Source organism: Narcine bancroftii, chromosome 4 (assembly GCF_036971445.1).
Source record: "Narcine bancroftii isolate sNarBan1 chromosome 4, sNarBan1.hap1, whole genome shotgun sequence".
Classification (NCBI taxonomy): domain Eukaryota; kingdom Metazoa; phylum Chordata; class Chondrichthyes; order Torpediniformes; family Narcinidae; genus Narcine; species Narcine bancroftii.
Genome location: NC_091472.1, coordinates 188,649,946 through 188,665,942, shown reverse-complemented (window position 1 = coordinate 188,665,942; position 15,997 = coordinate 188,649,946). Strand labels below are relative to the sequence as shown.

The window sequence follows — 15,997 nt, the reverse complement described above, 5'->3', positions numbered from 1 at the left end:
ACAATCCTTTATATGGTGTTGAATCCATCAATGATTAGCATAACAAGCCAAAATTCAAGAGCCTGATTGCCGTTGGACAAACATTGTTTTTGAGCTGTTCAGGCTTCGGTACCTTCTACCCAAGTATAGCAGTGAAAAGAGCTTGCGACCAGGTGAGGTTGGCTGCCTTCTTGAGGCAGCGCCTTACATAAATAGACTTCAATGTCAGGTCAGAGACTGTGATGGACCTAGCTATGTTTGCTACCTTCTGCAGTCTTCTGCATTCTTGGGAACTCGAATTACCAAATGAGTCTGTGATGCATCCAGTCAATAGATGTTCAACTAGAAGTTTGATAGAGTATTCACTGACATGCCAAACTTCCTCAGATTTCTTAGAAAGTATAGATGTGGTTGAGCTGGCTGGCTCAAGGAGAGGTCTTTTGATGTATGGAGTACCAGGAAATTGAAGTTACTAACCCTCTCCACAAGTCAATGCAATGATCCCTCGACCTCCCCTTCATAAAAATCAACAGAAAGCTCCTTGGTCTTGATGATGTTAAGAGTAAGATTGTTGATCTGCCACCACCCAACCAGGTTCTCAATCTCCTTCCTGTATTCTGACTTCTCTTTACCAGTTATTTGGCCAAATGCAGTGGCATCGTCAGAGAATTTATAGATTGTGTTGGAGCTAAACATAGCTCGACAGTATTGAGTGTACAGGGAATAGAGCAGGTGACTAAGCATGCAGTCTTAAGGTGTCCCTGTGTTGATGGTTAGCGTGGATGAGGTCATGTAACCCATCCACTCTAATTGGGTTCTATCGATGGGAAGTCAAGGAACTAGTGGGAGAGGGATGAACATAGTCCAAGATCCATTAATTTTGATGAGACAAGTCTTAGTTGTTTGCTGCACCAAGACCTAGCTAACAGAGAGCACACACAGAGCACTATCCTACCAATCAGTTTCACCATTCATAGACTGGATCGGAACTCCAATTCTGGAAATGGGAGAGGGAGTGATGTGTGTTTTTACATTAATATTGGGTGGAGCCTGGATGTTAGGGTTATGTTGACCTCTTGCTCTACAGCCTTAGAGCAAATTCTCAATTAAATGCAGACCCTTCTATCGACGCAGAGAGTTCTCATCAGTGATTCTCACCAGAGTTTATATCCCTTCTGATGCCGATTACAAATAGGGACTTGCAGAGCTGCATGATGTGGTCAGTAAACAAGAGATGGCCCACCATGATGCACTATAAATCTTAGTCAGAGACTATAACTAGGCCTGCCTCAAGAAAACCCTGCCCAACTATCACCAGCATGTAACCTGCTGTACCAGAGGTCCCAGCACACATAATCACTGCTACACCAAGATAAGGAAGATCTAATATTCTTTCCCAAGACCACAATTTGGCAAGTCTGATCATCAGGCTGTGCTTCTCTGCCTTCATATTAACAGTGCCTAAAAAGAGAGGATCCAGAGATCAGGACACCCAGAAGGTGGTCACAGGAGGCTAAAGAACGGTTGCAGGACTTCCAGATTGGGCGGTGTTCAAGGACTTAGCTGACGACCTGAATGGTTACACCAGGGTTGTCACAGACTTTATCAAAACAGCTGTGGACAAGTGTATACCACCAAATTATTAATGGTTTTCCCCAACCAGAAGCCCTGGATGTACAATGAAACCTATAACCTGTTGAGAGCCAGACCACAGGCATTTAAGTCCAGATATTGAGATCACTACAGAAGGAGCACTTATGAGCTCAGAAAACCATCTTTCAAGCAAAGTGGAGTTTCCGGACGAAAATGGAAACCACAAGGGACACCCGACAGCTGTGTCAGGGCCTAAATGACATAACTTGCTCCAAAACAAAATCTGGTGCAAAGCTTTATTCCTTAATGAACTCAGTGCCTACTGGGACCACAAAAACAACAAGGAACCACCACTGCGCACCCCCATGTCCCCTGATGATTCTCTCCTGTCTGTATCCGAGGATGACGTGCGGCTGTCTTCAGGAGAGTGAATCCTAGGAAAGCATCCAGTCCAGACGGAGTACCCAGCCGAGTATTAAAACTCTATGCTGACTAACTTACCAATGTATTCATGGATATCTTCAACATCTCACCCTAACAGTGCTTAGTTTCAAACAGGCGTCAATCGTACCAGTGCCCAAGAAGAAGAGTGTAGTAACCTGCGTAAATGATTATTGACCAGTGGCACTCAGATCAACAGTGATGAAATATTTTGAGAGGCTTTTGTTGAAGCACATCATTCATTTTAATTTGCTTATCATAGAACAGATCTACAGCGGATGTCATCTCACTGGCTCTACAGAAAGCCCTGGAACACGTAGATAGCAAACATGCTTTTATCAGGATGCTCTTTATCGACTACAATTTGGCATTTAACACCATCATCCCCTCAAAACTCATCAGCAAACTACAAGACCTGGGAGTTAACACCCCACTGGATCCTGGATTTCCTCACCTCCAGACCACAATCAGTGAGGATTGATGAGAACTTCTCCACGATTTCCATCAGTACCAGAGCACCATAAGACTGCGTTCATAGCCCCCTACTCTACACGCTTTACATCTATGACAACAAAACCATCTATAAGTTTGCTGAAGGTACCACAGCAGTGGGTTGTATAAAAAGGGGTGATGAGACAGCATACAGGAGGGAGATTAAAAACTTGGCTGAATGGTACACCAACAACAACCTCACATTCAATGTCATCAAAACCAAGAAGCTGAATGTTGACTTCAGGAAGGGAAAACCAGAGATGTATGATCCACTAATCATTGGGGGATCAGAAGTGGGAAGGTAAGCAAATTTAAGTTCTTGGGGTCACTATCTTGGAGGATCTTTCCTGGACCCAACACACTAATGGCATTGTGGAGAAAGCACGTCAGCACCTCTACTTCCTCAAGAGTTTGCTGAGATTTGGTATGACACCAAAAACCCTGGCAAATTTCTAGAGAGGTGTGATGGAAGGAATGCTGATCAGCTGCACCATGATCTGGTTATGGGGCCACCAATGCCCCTGAGCATAAAGCCCTGCAAAAGGTAGTGGACACAGCCCAGGACATCACATGCAAAACCCCTCACCACAGGCAATGCTGCCGTCAGAGAGCAGCAGCAATCACCAACACCCAGCACACATTCATTTCTTGTTGCTACCATCAGGTGCCACTGACTCAATCAGACTCGCCCCACCAGGTTCAGGAACAGCTGCTACCCCTCCTCCATCAGACTCCTCAACCACAAACTCAATCAGAGACTCATTTAAGGACTTGTGGCGGTGCACATCCTCATGGCGAACCGGCCCCGCGTGTATTGCTACGTGGCGGGGTAGCCATGGGGAGATGGCATCATCAGGGGTTTCTCTCTGACTCCAGTCTCCCTTCCAGCGCGCACCCTGGGCAGCGATTATGACATCACCACACGCGTGGTGACTAAGTCCGAGCTGCCCTTAAAGGGGCGCCGCTGAGTTTAAATAAACAGTCTTTAACGATCTTTGGTGTGGTGACTGGTTTTTCTTCAGCTCCTGCAAGCTCCACAGTGTTTACCCTGACAGGCCCAGATGCCTATCTGGACCCAGTTAATGACGGACGCAGCCGAGGTAAACGCCATAGCCCTCAAGCTTTCCCCTTTCTGGCCCCATCGCCCACGAACGTGGTTCGGGCAAGCGGAGGCACAATTTCACCTGTGCAACATCTCAGCCGACACCACGAAGTTCTACCACGTCATGGGCACGCTGGATCAGGACATGGCGGTGAGGGTGGATGACATCATTCATCGACCACCAGCAGTGGGCAAGTATACCGCCCTCAAAAATCTACTCCTGGGGAAGTTGTGCCTCACTCCCCAGCAGTGTGCATCCAGGCTCTTACACTTGGATGGGTTGGGGGACTGTAGCCCTTCAGCTCTTATGGATGAGATGCTGGCCCTGGTGGAGGATCATGAGCCATGTTTCTTCTTCCGCCAGATATTTCTTGAACAGATGCCAGAAGATATCCAGCTACATCTGTTCGAAGAAGACTTCTCTGACTCCAGCAAGGCTGCAGGCCGGGCAGATGCCCTCTGGTGTGCAAAGCAGGAAAACGAGACGTCCCTCAGCCAGGTTTCCAAGCCAGAGCCCCGTCGACCACAGGTTGCCCCCAAGCACAAGCCGGAGGAACCCCAATCAACATGGTGCTTTTACCACCAGCTCTAGGGAGCGAAAGCCCACAAGTGCCACCAACTCTGTGATTTTTAGGGAAACGGCCAGGCTATCTGCATTTGATGGCTGCAACGGTTGGCCACGTGAACGGCCTCCTTTACATCACAGACAGATCCACAGGCCGCCGGATCCTGGTGGACACAGGGGCCGAACTGAGTGCCCTCCCCCTACAGCGCTGGAGACTCTAACCCGGACCCCTGGTCCAACCCTGCAGGCTGCCAACGGCTCCTCAATCAAGACCTATGGCACCCGTAGGGTGAAGACACAGATCGGGGAAGAAAAGTTCACAAGGAGGATCGTCCTGGCCTCGGTGGTTACTACGCTGTTGGGGGCCGACTTCCTGAGGGCTCATGGCCTGCTGGTGGACGTGAGGGGTAGGAGGCTGCTCAACGCCCACACTTTTCACTCAGTGCGACTGGGCACGGCAGACGACGACAGACCCAGAATTGCCACAGTAGCCGCCGCCACAGGCGAGTATGCCGAGATCCTCAGCAAGTTTCCCGCCATCCTGGAGCCATGTTTCGATGTCGCTTTCCCCCTACAGGGAGTTTTCCACCTCATCTCCACACAAGGCCCCCTGTTACACACCACAGCTAGATGGCTGCCACCGGAGAAACTGAAAAAGGCAAAGGAGGAATTCTCCAGACTCCAGGATTTGGGCATCATCTGGCGGTCAGACAGCGCCTCTGGACATGGTCCCGAAGTCATCTGGTGGTTGCAGGCCTACGAAGACTACAGGCGGTTAAACGACATCACGACTCCAGACAGATACTCAGTTCTCCATATCCAGGACTTCATGGCCAACCTCCACGGCGCGCGGTTCTTCTCTAAAGTCGATCTGGTGCGTGGATACCACCAGATCTCGGTTCTCCCCAACGACATTGGAAAGACCACCATTATCACCCCTTTCGGCTTATTCGAGTTCCTCCAGATGCAGTTAGGGTTGAAGAACACCGCCCAGACGTTCCAGCACCTCATGGATTCAGTGGGTAGGGATTTGGACTTTGTCTTTATCTACCTAGATGACATCCTGGTAGCCAGCCGTAGCTGCGAAGAGTACAAGGCCCATATCCATACCCTGTTCGCCCGTCTGGCAGAGTTCGGCCTCACGGTCAACAAAGTCAAATGCCAGTTTGGGAAACAAACATTGCAGTTCCTGGGGCACACCATCTCAGTGTCTGGGGCAGCTCTGGCACCGGAGAAAGTGGCAGCCGTTCAGTGTTTCCCCAAACCCTCCACCCTTAAGGGCCTTCAAGAATTTGTGGGGATGGTAAATTTTTACCATAGATTCATTCCCAACGCCACCCGCACCATGTGCCCTCTATTCGCGCTGATCATGGCAAAAGAGAAGACCCTGGCCTGGTCAGAGGAGGCAAATGAGGCCTTCGCTGCAACGAAATAGGCCCTCACAAAGGCGATTTTGTTGGTACACCCATGCCCGGAAGCCCACACGGCGCTCTCAGTCGACGCTTCCGCTACGGCAGTCGGAAGAATACTGGAACTGTGGCTGGACGGACAGTGACATCCGTTGGCCTTTTTCTGTAAGCATTTGTGGCCACCGGAACTTAAATAGAGTGCGTTCAACCAGGAGCTTCTGGCACTGTACCTGGCCATCCATCACTTTCGATATTTCTTGGAGGGCAGAACTTTCACTGTTTTTAATGATCACAAACCCCTCACCCAAGCACTGGCTATGGCCAAGGACCCGTGGTCAGCCAGGCAACAGCCCCACCTTTCCTATGTGTCCGAATACACCACGGACATCCGGCACAGGGTGGACAAGGACAATGTGGTCGCGGATGCGCTCTCCCGCCCGACCATCAACACATTAGCTCCTGGCCTAGATGACGCGCAACTAGCACAGGCCCAACAGTGCAACGCCAAAACTCAAGGTCTCCAGACCGCCATCTCAGGTCTGCACCTCGAGGATATCTGGTTTCCTGACTCCGCCCAGCCACTGCTCTGTGACACCTCCACCGGCTCACCGCGCCCGGTAGTTCCACAGGAGTGGAGGGCAAGGGTCGACAGCTCCATCCATCATCTCGCCCACCCCTCACTGAAGGCAACCATGAGGATGGTGGCGTAATGATTCGTCTGGCATGGCCTCAAGCGCTGGCCCACAACTGCATCAGGTGTGAGGTGTCCAAAATCCACAGGCACACGCAGGCCCCTTTTCAACATTTCAACTCGACAATGCGGAGGTTCTAGCATATCCACGTGGATGTCTTGGGCCCCTTGCCGGTGTCCAGGGAGTCACTGGTCAGCCAGTGGATTGCTCTTTTTGGCATGCCAGCGCACATCACGAGTGACAGAGGCGTCCAGTTTACCTCTGCGCTATGGTCTCAGCTGGCAAGGCTTCTTGGGTAACACTTCACCACACCATGGCCTACTACCCACAGTCTAATGGGTTGGTAGAGAGGTTCCACCGACATTTGAAGTCTGCTCTGATGGCAAGACTTTCCGGCCCCGACTGGGTAGATGAGTTACCCTGCGTCCTCCTCGGGATCAGTACAGCGCCCAAGGAGAACCTGCAAGCCTCGTCGGCAGAAATGGTTAATGGCGTGCCACTCTCCCTGCCAGGTGAATTCTTCGGCCCGGATGCTGAGGCAACGCACAATAAAGGCGAGCAGCTTGCGGACCTCCGCAAAAGACTGACCAACCTAACCCCGCCACCCCCATCACATCATGGCACCCAACCATCCCATGGACCCAAATCACTGGATGTGGCACAGTTTGTATTTGTCCGGAGAGGACCACAGAGGGCCCTGCTGCAGCGCCCATACGAAGGGCCGTACAAGGTTCTCTGGCAGTGTAAGGTAAAACATCATGAGATGGGAATGTGTAGGGAGTTACCCTGTACAAGGCTGTAACAAGAAGGGGAGGTGTCCTTGTACTCCTGTTAGGTAAAACATCATGAGATGGGAATGTACGGGGCAGTAACAAGATGTGAATGCATCCTTGTACTTACAAGATAAGAGAGACATTGATGGATTGAGAGGCAGGAAGCTAGCAGGGAAAGGATAGCAACAGTTTTAGTCATTGGACAAGTAATGATATGATGATGTTCTAAGCACATATCCAAGGGTATAAAAAATCACCATTTTGCTGATAACGGCAGAATGCATTCTCCGACTAACCTGGTTGGTCGCAAGTGTTACAATCCGGTAATAAAGAACAAAGAACCCTGATTTCGACTCAGCCTGGTGTTTGTCTCACTCATTCATGAACAAAGCAGACCTAACAGCAGTCGGGTGGAACTTTCACCTTAGATGTGGGGAGCAGGGAAGAATTGTTTACTGTGGACCTCTTAAAAGCCACTCATTCAGACTTATCCCAGCCGGTGCAGATGGCCATGCCAAAGTGGCAGGATGCGTAGCCGGTTCTGGGAGGTGGGGGGAGGGGGGTTACGTGGCAGCGCACATCCTCATGGCGAACCGGCCCCACGTGTATCGCCACGTGGCAGGGCAGCCATGGGGAGATGGCGTCATCAGGGCTTTCTCTCTGACTCCAGCCTCTCTTCTAGTGCGTGCCCTGGGCAGCGATTATGACATCACCAGTCGCGTGGTGACTGAGCCCGAGCTGCCCTTAAAGGGGCACGCACTGAGTTTGAATAAACAGTCATTAATGATCTTCGGTGTGGTGACTGTGTTTCTTCAGCTGCTTCAAGCACCACAGAAGGCAACCATGAGGCAACCATTACTTTTGCACTTTATTGATTTTTTTTCTCTCTCTGTATTGCACAGTCAGTTGTTTACATTTCTTTATTTGTTTATGTGTGTACATTGTATACAGTTTGTTTTTGCACCACCAATAAGTGGTTATTCGGTTATTCTGCTGTCCCTGCAGGGTTGTATGTGATGTTCTGACAATACATCTCAAATCATTGGCTTTGACGGTATGATAGTACTGAATGCCAAGTTGTAGTTAATGATGTAGGTGTTCTTGTGGCCCAGGTCAGCCATTCTCAACCTTTTTTCAGCTATGCCCCCACCTCCCCCCCAACCCCCCCCCCCCCCCCCCCCCCGCCGCCCGGGACTCTGCTGAAGATTTATGGGCAGTCAGGTTTTGGATTCTTCCATACTGCTCTCCTATTGATGACACTGAAAAACCATCAAAATATTTGTTACCTCAGGTGAAAATAAAACAATGCTTTTACTTAAATGTTCTGTGGCCCCTGGTGGGGTGGGGTGGTGGGTAGTGGGAGTGAGAGGCAGAGGTCCCCATAGCTAATGGCTAGTCTATGTGATCTCGTGTCGAGTGGAGGACCATTAAGTTAGCATCTGCTGTTGATATGTGACGAGAGGCTATTTAAAATGAGTCCAGGTCCTTTGTAAGATGGGAGTTGATCTGCTCCATAGCCAACCTCTCAAAGCACTTGGTCACATTAGATGTAAGTGCCATTGGCTGAGAGTCATTGAGGCAAGTCGCCTTTCTTTTTTTTTTGGCACTGATCTTTTGGAGCAGGTGGAGACATCTGACTGTTGTAGTGAGAGATTGGAAATCTCCACAAAATCTCCAGCCAGTTAGTTCGCTCAGGTTTTAAAGACATGACCAGGTGCACTGCTTAGAATAGACAATTTTTGAGGATTCACCCTCCTGAAGGTTCAGTTCATCATCCACTTTAAGAATTGGGAGCAGAGACTCCTGAGGGATTTGGGGGCTCATGAGGGTGCTTCATTATTTTCCTTTTTGAAGTGTGCAAAAAAGGATTGAGTTCATTTGGAAGAGATTTATCATAAGAACATAAGAAATAGGAGCAGGAGTAGGCTATCCAGCTATCAAGCCTGGTCTGCCATTCAGTGAGATCGGGGGTGATCAGATGATAGGCTCATCTTCCCTTACCTGCATTCTCCCCATATCCCTTAATATGCAAAATCTATCCAACATTGTCTTAAATATATTTTCTGAGGTAGTTTCCCCTGCTTCAATGGGCAGTGAATTCCATAGATTCACACCACTCTCTGGGAAAAGCAGTTCCTCCTCATCTCTGTCTGTAATCTACTTCTTGAATCTTGAGGCTAGTCCCCTAGTTCTGGTCTCGCCTACCAATGGAAGGAACTTACCTCACTCTATCTTATCTATGCCTATCATAATTTTATATGGTCGCCTCTCATTCTTTCAAATTCTAGCGAGTACAGTCCCAGACTCTCCTCATGTCTCCTGATGCCTCCAATGTCAGTACACCCTTCCTCAAGTAAGGACACCAGAAATACATGTAGTACTCCAGATGTGGCCTCACCAGTACTTTGTACGGTGTTACAAACCGCGTGTAATGAGCAGCAATAGGCCATGAACCAGACAGTGTGTGTGTAGCCGAAATCTAGAAATTTACTTCAAAGTTCAGTCTTTTAAGTTCAGGATTGAAGCAAAGGCCTTTGAGATTTGATGCCACGAATTAATGTTGAATTGATGGGAAGACTGGAGTTGTGGCTGCTACAGACTCATGAATTCTCCTTGTGTTGCCTTTGAAGAAATGTCCATCCACACAAGCTGTGGCCATAATTCTCGTAGTCCTTTTGTAGGCGAGACTCGAACTGGGCAGCCTCCATGAAGCTTTCAAGTAACTTCACTGCTAGTCACACTTAAAATGAAGCAGTCTCTCCATGTAACTTCCACTGTCAATCACAATCAAAATGAAGCACTTTGCTTCCCAAAAGACCCTCCTGGCACAGGTCAATTCACCAAAGTGGCCCAGTCATTCACAGAGCATGCTTTGCTCTGAATTCCACAAAAAATGGCCGGCCACAAGTGCTGTTTCAAAAGGCTGCTTTCTCTCCAGCCATCAGAATGGATCTCGCTCTCAAAATCACAGTGTCTTTCCAAATGTGTCGAGTTGAAGGACCGTGACTTGTGATGGTGAAGGTGCTTGTGTGAAATGTTAAAGATTAACTGTGACCATTCAGTCCCTCCTGTCTATACTACCTTACAGTGATGATAGGAGCTCATAATAACAGTTGCAGCATAACCTTCCTGCTCTTAAATTCTATTCTTCTAGCAGCAAATGAAGGCCAACATTTCATAACCTGTTGCTCCTGCAAACCAACCTTTTACAATTCATGCACAAGCACTTCCATGCTGCAATCGCTTGCCATTCAAATAATGTTCTGACCTTCCATTTTCGGCAAATTATCTCCAAAACCTTAACTATAACTTCTGCCATTTCTTTCAGTACCATGGGATGCTTTCCAACAGTACTAGGGGATTTATCTATCTTTAGACTACAAGTTTTCCTCTTTAGTGATAGCTCATGGGTGACCTTATCAATGGCCTTACTAAATTCCATATATATCACATCACCCTGTCTTCATCAATTTCTTTTGTTAGCTCCTCAAAACACTTAAAGCCTCATGACAAGTCTAATTACTTTCCCCTCACAAAGCCATGCTGTCCCTAAAAACTGTCCATCTCCAAATGATCATAAATCCTGTCCTTAAGAATCCCCTCCAATAGTTTGCACACCACTGATGTATGACTCAATGGTCTATAATTCTCAGGATTCTCCCTATTACCACATTTGGCATGCTCCAATTCTTTGGCACCTCTCCTGCGGCCAAGGAAGATGCAAAGATCATAGCCAATGTCCCAGGTACCTCTTCCCTCCCTTCCCACAGCAACCTGGCGTTCAGCCCCGGGGACTTATTAATCTTAATGTTTTAAAGAAAATCCAGCAATTCCTCTACCCTAATCTCATCATGATCCAGCACACAAGCTTGTTCTATTCATTTTTGAAAAATTTATTTAAGGTTTTACAAAGTACAAACATAAAACACAAAATAAAACTAAATCTACCCCCTATAACCCCCCCCTCACCCCCTCCCAACTATCCCACCCCTTACTACCCTTCCCCTTGTAGCTTGTATCTATATTAAAAAAATTTATATAAAATCAAAATAGATTATGTCAATTTACCTCTTAAAAAAACAAATAAAGCATCTACTTTACAACTAAATCCATACATTCCAAATACAAAGTCCACATTTTAACAAAAAAAAGAGTAATTATTTTGTAAATTATGCATGATCTTCTCTAAATACAAACATGATTGAATTTCTTTGTGTCATCTTTGTATGCTTAACTCAACATCATTTTTCCAAGTTACTGCTATACATTTTCTAGCCACCGCCAAACCCAATCGAATAAATGCAATTTGAGGTTTTTCCAAACATGCTCTAATTGGATTCATATAACCCAATAAACACATCCATGGATCCACATATAATTCTGTTTGGAACAAATCTCTAAGTCTATCAAACAAAAGAAATGAGCCTGCTTCAAAACAGTCTTCCACTAATCCTTTGAATCCCAGTCCTTCAAATAAGGGTTATGCATAGAAAATGGAATTAATTGATTCTGATATAACGGGGTTTTAACTGAAAACACACGTTTTGATCCTATACATTGATTTAAATTTGGGCCACTCTTTATTGGTTGGGTTAAGACATTATATACTAATCCTTCTGCTCGGGTGGTGACGAATGGACATATTTAGCAGGTCTTTAATTTGGTTAGATCAACTAGATAGGGCTGCCCATTGTCACCAGCCTTATTTGCATTGGTTATAGAACCTTTGGCTCAAGCAATTCGACAGAATGTGAATATTAAGGGAATTACAATTGGTTGACGGGAGCATAAAATTATTTGCGGATGATGTGTTGATATTTGTCTCAACCTAAGAATTCTTTAGAGCCTTAACAGGATTTATTAAAATATTATGGATTAATGTCAAGCTGTAAGGTAAACTGGGATAAAAGTGAGATATTACCAATATCTGATGGAGATTATTCAGATTGTATGCAAATTACTAAATTTAAATGGTCAGATAAGATGAAGTATTTGGGTGTAATTGTAGAATAGGAGTATCAAAACTTATATGGCTTACATTATTTACCATTGTTAAATAAGATTAAGTCTGATTTGAATAGATGGAAAGACTTGCCATTAACATTGATTGGTCAGGTAAATTGAGTTAAAATGAATATATATCCACGTATTCAATATTTGTTTCAATCTATTCCTAGTACCATACCGGGGAAGTTTTTTAAGGAATTAAATAAAGTAATACGTTTGTTTTTGTGGAAAGGTAAATTGCCTCGAGTATCTATGCAAAAATTGATGTGAAAGTATGATCTGGGAGGCCTCCAACTGCCATATTTCCAAAATTATTATCAAGCTGCTCAGTTGAAGTTTATTAATAGATTGTTTGATATTGATCAACCGCCGATGTGGGCTAATGTGGAAATGAATCAGATACAAGAAAGATCAATTCAGCACTTTATATATAAATGGGATCTTTTGCTTTTACAATGAATCAAATTACCTGTATTGAATCATTTGTTGAAGGTATGGAATAAGTGGAAGCTTGTTCTATTTTGACTTCATCTTGATAAAGGACTTTTTCTTTGGTGAATACTGAAGCAAAGTATTAATTTAGGACCTCCTCTGCCTCTTTTATCCTTAGGTTGCCCTACCGTAACTCTAGTCATCCTTCTGATCATGCACTCAAAGAACGCTTTGGGATTCTTAATTCTACTTGCCAAGCCCTTCTCATGTTCCCTTTGATCTCTTCTATGTCCTTCCTTAAGTTCCTTCCTAAAGTTCCTTCCTAGCTACCATATAATTTTCATGAGCCCTTTTTTTTTTTGCTTCTACTATAAATATATTCTTCCTTATTCCTCTTAACTAGCTGCTTTACCTGTTTTGTCAACTACAGTTCCCTTTTCCTTCCATCCTTTCACTGTCTCAGTGGGACAAGCCTATCCTGAACCCTGCGCAAGTGCTCCCTAAACACCCTCCATATTACTTTTGTGCTTTCTCCAGTGAACATCTGTTCTCAATTTACTCTCCTTAGTTCCTGCCTCATCCTATTGTAATTAGCCCTTCCCCAATTAAACACTTACCCATTTTGTCTGCTTTTATCCTTGAACATGGCTATACTAAAGCTTGGAGAGTTGTGGTCACTATCACTGAAATGCTCCTCCACCGAGAGGTCTGTCACCTGACCAGGTTCATTACCCAGTACCTGATCCAGTATGGCATTTCCTCTGGTCGGCTGGTCCACATATTGTGTCAGGAATCCTTCCTGGACAGGCCTGACAAATTCGGCCTCATCTATCCCTCTTGCAGTCAGTAGGTGTCAGTCAACATTAGGGAAGGTAAAATCTCCCATAACAACAACCGTGCAATTTCTGCACTATTCCTTCACTATTAGTTCTGTGCCCTTCAGTTTCTCTGACTTTCCAAAATACAGGATGAATAATGGATGATGATTTCCAGAATTTTTACAAACTCAGCTACCTCCCGCTACTTAGTAAAATTGAACAAGTCTTGAGTAGGTGAATGAACTTACCCATCACTCTAATTGGCAGGTAAGGATGAATATATTGCCAAGATTGCAGTACCTTTTCTAGTACTTGCCAATTCCACTACCTCAGACCTTTATTAAAAACCCTGAATAAGCATTTTGGGCAATTTATTGGAACTGTAAGGAATCTAGACTCTTCATGGAAAAGTTAACATGGGATTACATGTTAGGAGGCATCAGGATGCTTAATTTCAAAAAGTATTTGGCGGCCAAAATAAGATTAATTTCTTAATTTTTTTTGAGAGGGACGATATCCTCTCCTGGGTACAAATTGGATTACACTCTCTGAAAGAGAAGGTGTATAATGATTTCATGTATAAATGGAATATCAGAATTATAGCCAACAGAACAGTTAACCCATTTTAAAACACTTGGCTAAAGATGGGGTAAGACCTGTGGAGGCTCTGGACTGAAAAGAGGATTGTCATCAAAGACACCTTTTAAGTCTAAAATGAACTTATACCCATGACTTTGAACAATAACATTTCATAAGGGGATACAGCTGAAGAAGAAATGTAACTTGCCCAATAAGACCTTTTTTTGTTACCTTCAGTTACGATCCTTCCTTAAGGCCAATTTGGGCCCTGAAATGACTCACTTCACTCCATGAAGGAAATGTGTACAAGTTTATTTCTAGAGTGCATTTTTTTTATTGATGAGTGAGAGCCCAAAGGCAGGTTTGCATAAGTCTAAGGTGAGATGGGAGTAAGACTTAGACACAATAATTGATGAACAACTCTGGTCAGATCTATGTCAGGGAAGTATGTTGGCTACTATCAATGCCAGGTATAGATTGGTCCATTATATTTTTTTCCATCAACTGTACATCACCCCACAGAAATTATACCAATATAAACCTGAATTATCAAAGATGTGTTTTAGGTGTGGTGTAGAGGTTGGTTCCTTTCTACATTTTACTTGACTTTGCACGAAGGTGAGGCCCTTCTGGTATGACCTCTGTGATAACCAAGATCTCGGGAATCACCTTCCCAGTCGACGCAGAGCTTTGTCTTCTGGGAAACTTTTCTACAGTTGGTAGATCACTAATTAATTCTCAAATTAAAATCAGCAGTAACATGGAAGTCTGACTTCCATCTTCCAATGGATAGGTGGTCTTCGGAGATGACATCCCACTTGAAAAGGTTACATACAATCTCAGGAGGGGATGTAGCACCTTCCAAAAAATCTGGCAGCCTTATTTAGAGCATTTAGGTGCCTCACTGGCACCAGTATAGGGTTACGATCACTATTGCCTAGCCAGTAGACATCTGTAAAGATTTTAACACTGTGGTATTAGTGTGTCTCCATATGTTTTATTGTAGCTTTTTTTCTTTTTCTTCATTCTTTCTCTGTTTAATAGGACTTGTATAGAGGAGAGGGAGTGGTGGGAGCGGTTTTCTTCATGTTTTACATTTGGTATGATTGTTGTTTGTTAAATATATTAAAATGATAAATAAAATATTACAAAATACAGGCATGAAATGGAGTGGTAGGTATCTGTGATGGTAGTGTAGCAGTTGTGAGTGTGTTCAGTTTCATGGTGTTGCTGGAGATGTGATGGTGGCATTTTAGGAGTACCTTCTTTAAGATGGCCTGGTTGAAGCCCCAATAAGGTTTGTGAAAACATCAGGAGATGCTTTTTGATGTTTGTTGGTCACAATGTGTAGATCCTCCAGTGCTGGCTTAACATCTGTCTGTGGAAGGATGCAGACTGTAGTCAGGGCAATGAAGATGAAATCTCTCGGGAGGTTGAGGGGATTTTGCAGTTTCTCATTTTGCATTTTGCAACATCCTAATTATTCTCCTCTCCAGTTCTAAGTCCTTTGGTACAAAAGTTATAGTCCCTGCTTAACAAATATGAGCACTTCCTCCAATGCACAGCTCAGTAATACATGTGAAATTTATTTTACCAATAAAAAAGCAAAAGATGACCTGAAATATTTTTTATATGAGATATTATGTTTATTGTGACTGAATGCTTCAGTGCAATTGAACCATTACTTTCTATCTTATCAGAAGAATGATGGTAGAATTAATTAAGAATAACAGCTATTTTGTGGCATTGAAGGGCTCATGAAGCAGCAACCGCACTTGGAGGCAAGGATTTAATACCGTTTTATGGTTTATTGGAAGGTGGAAGAGATGGAGAATTGTTTAGGGTAATATCTTTGGATTTTTCTTGAATTTTTATGTGGAATTTTATAAATGACAATGAAAGTCGCAGGAAGATTATATATTTTACCATTGGTACTTCAGTAAGAATTATGCATTTTATTATGATAATTCCAAAATTATTTATACATGTGATCAATACTCTGTTACGAGCCCAAAGGACCCCAAAACCCAGCAGCAATAGACATTCACCAAGACAAGTGGTTTTTAAAACAAAAATTATTTTAAATCAACTTTAAATATGAAAGCCGAATCAAAC

At 44.6% G+C, this 15,997-nt stretch overlaps 1 protein-coding gene and 1 long non-coding RNA gene across 8 annotated transcripts in view; one reads left to right on the top strand and one right to left on the bottom strand.

The window, feature by feature from the left end:
- Positions 1 to 15,997, bottom strand: part of LOC138761339 (uncharacterized) — a 44,049-nt gene that overhangs the window by 6,802 nt on the left and 21,250 nt on the right. The gene's annotated exons all lie outside the window — the stretch shown is intronic.
- Positions 1 to 15,997, top strand: part of cfap251 (cilia and flagella associated protein 251) — a 64,097-nt gene that overhangs the window by 40,843 nt on the left and 7,257 nt on the right. For 4 of the 5 annotated variants that reach the window (XM_069933280.1, XM_069933278.1, XM_069933279.1 and 1 more), the window contains one exon: positions 15,635 to 15,725. In XM_069933280.1, coding sequence (XP_069789381.1) covers positions 15,635 to 15,725 — 91 coding nt within the window. Of the gene's footprint in view, positions 1 to 15,582; positions 15,726 to 15,997 lie in introns of those variants that run through there. The other variant, XM_069933282.1, reaches the window with a different exon arrangement.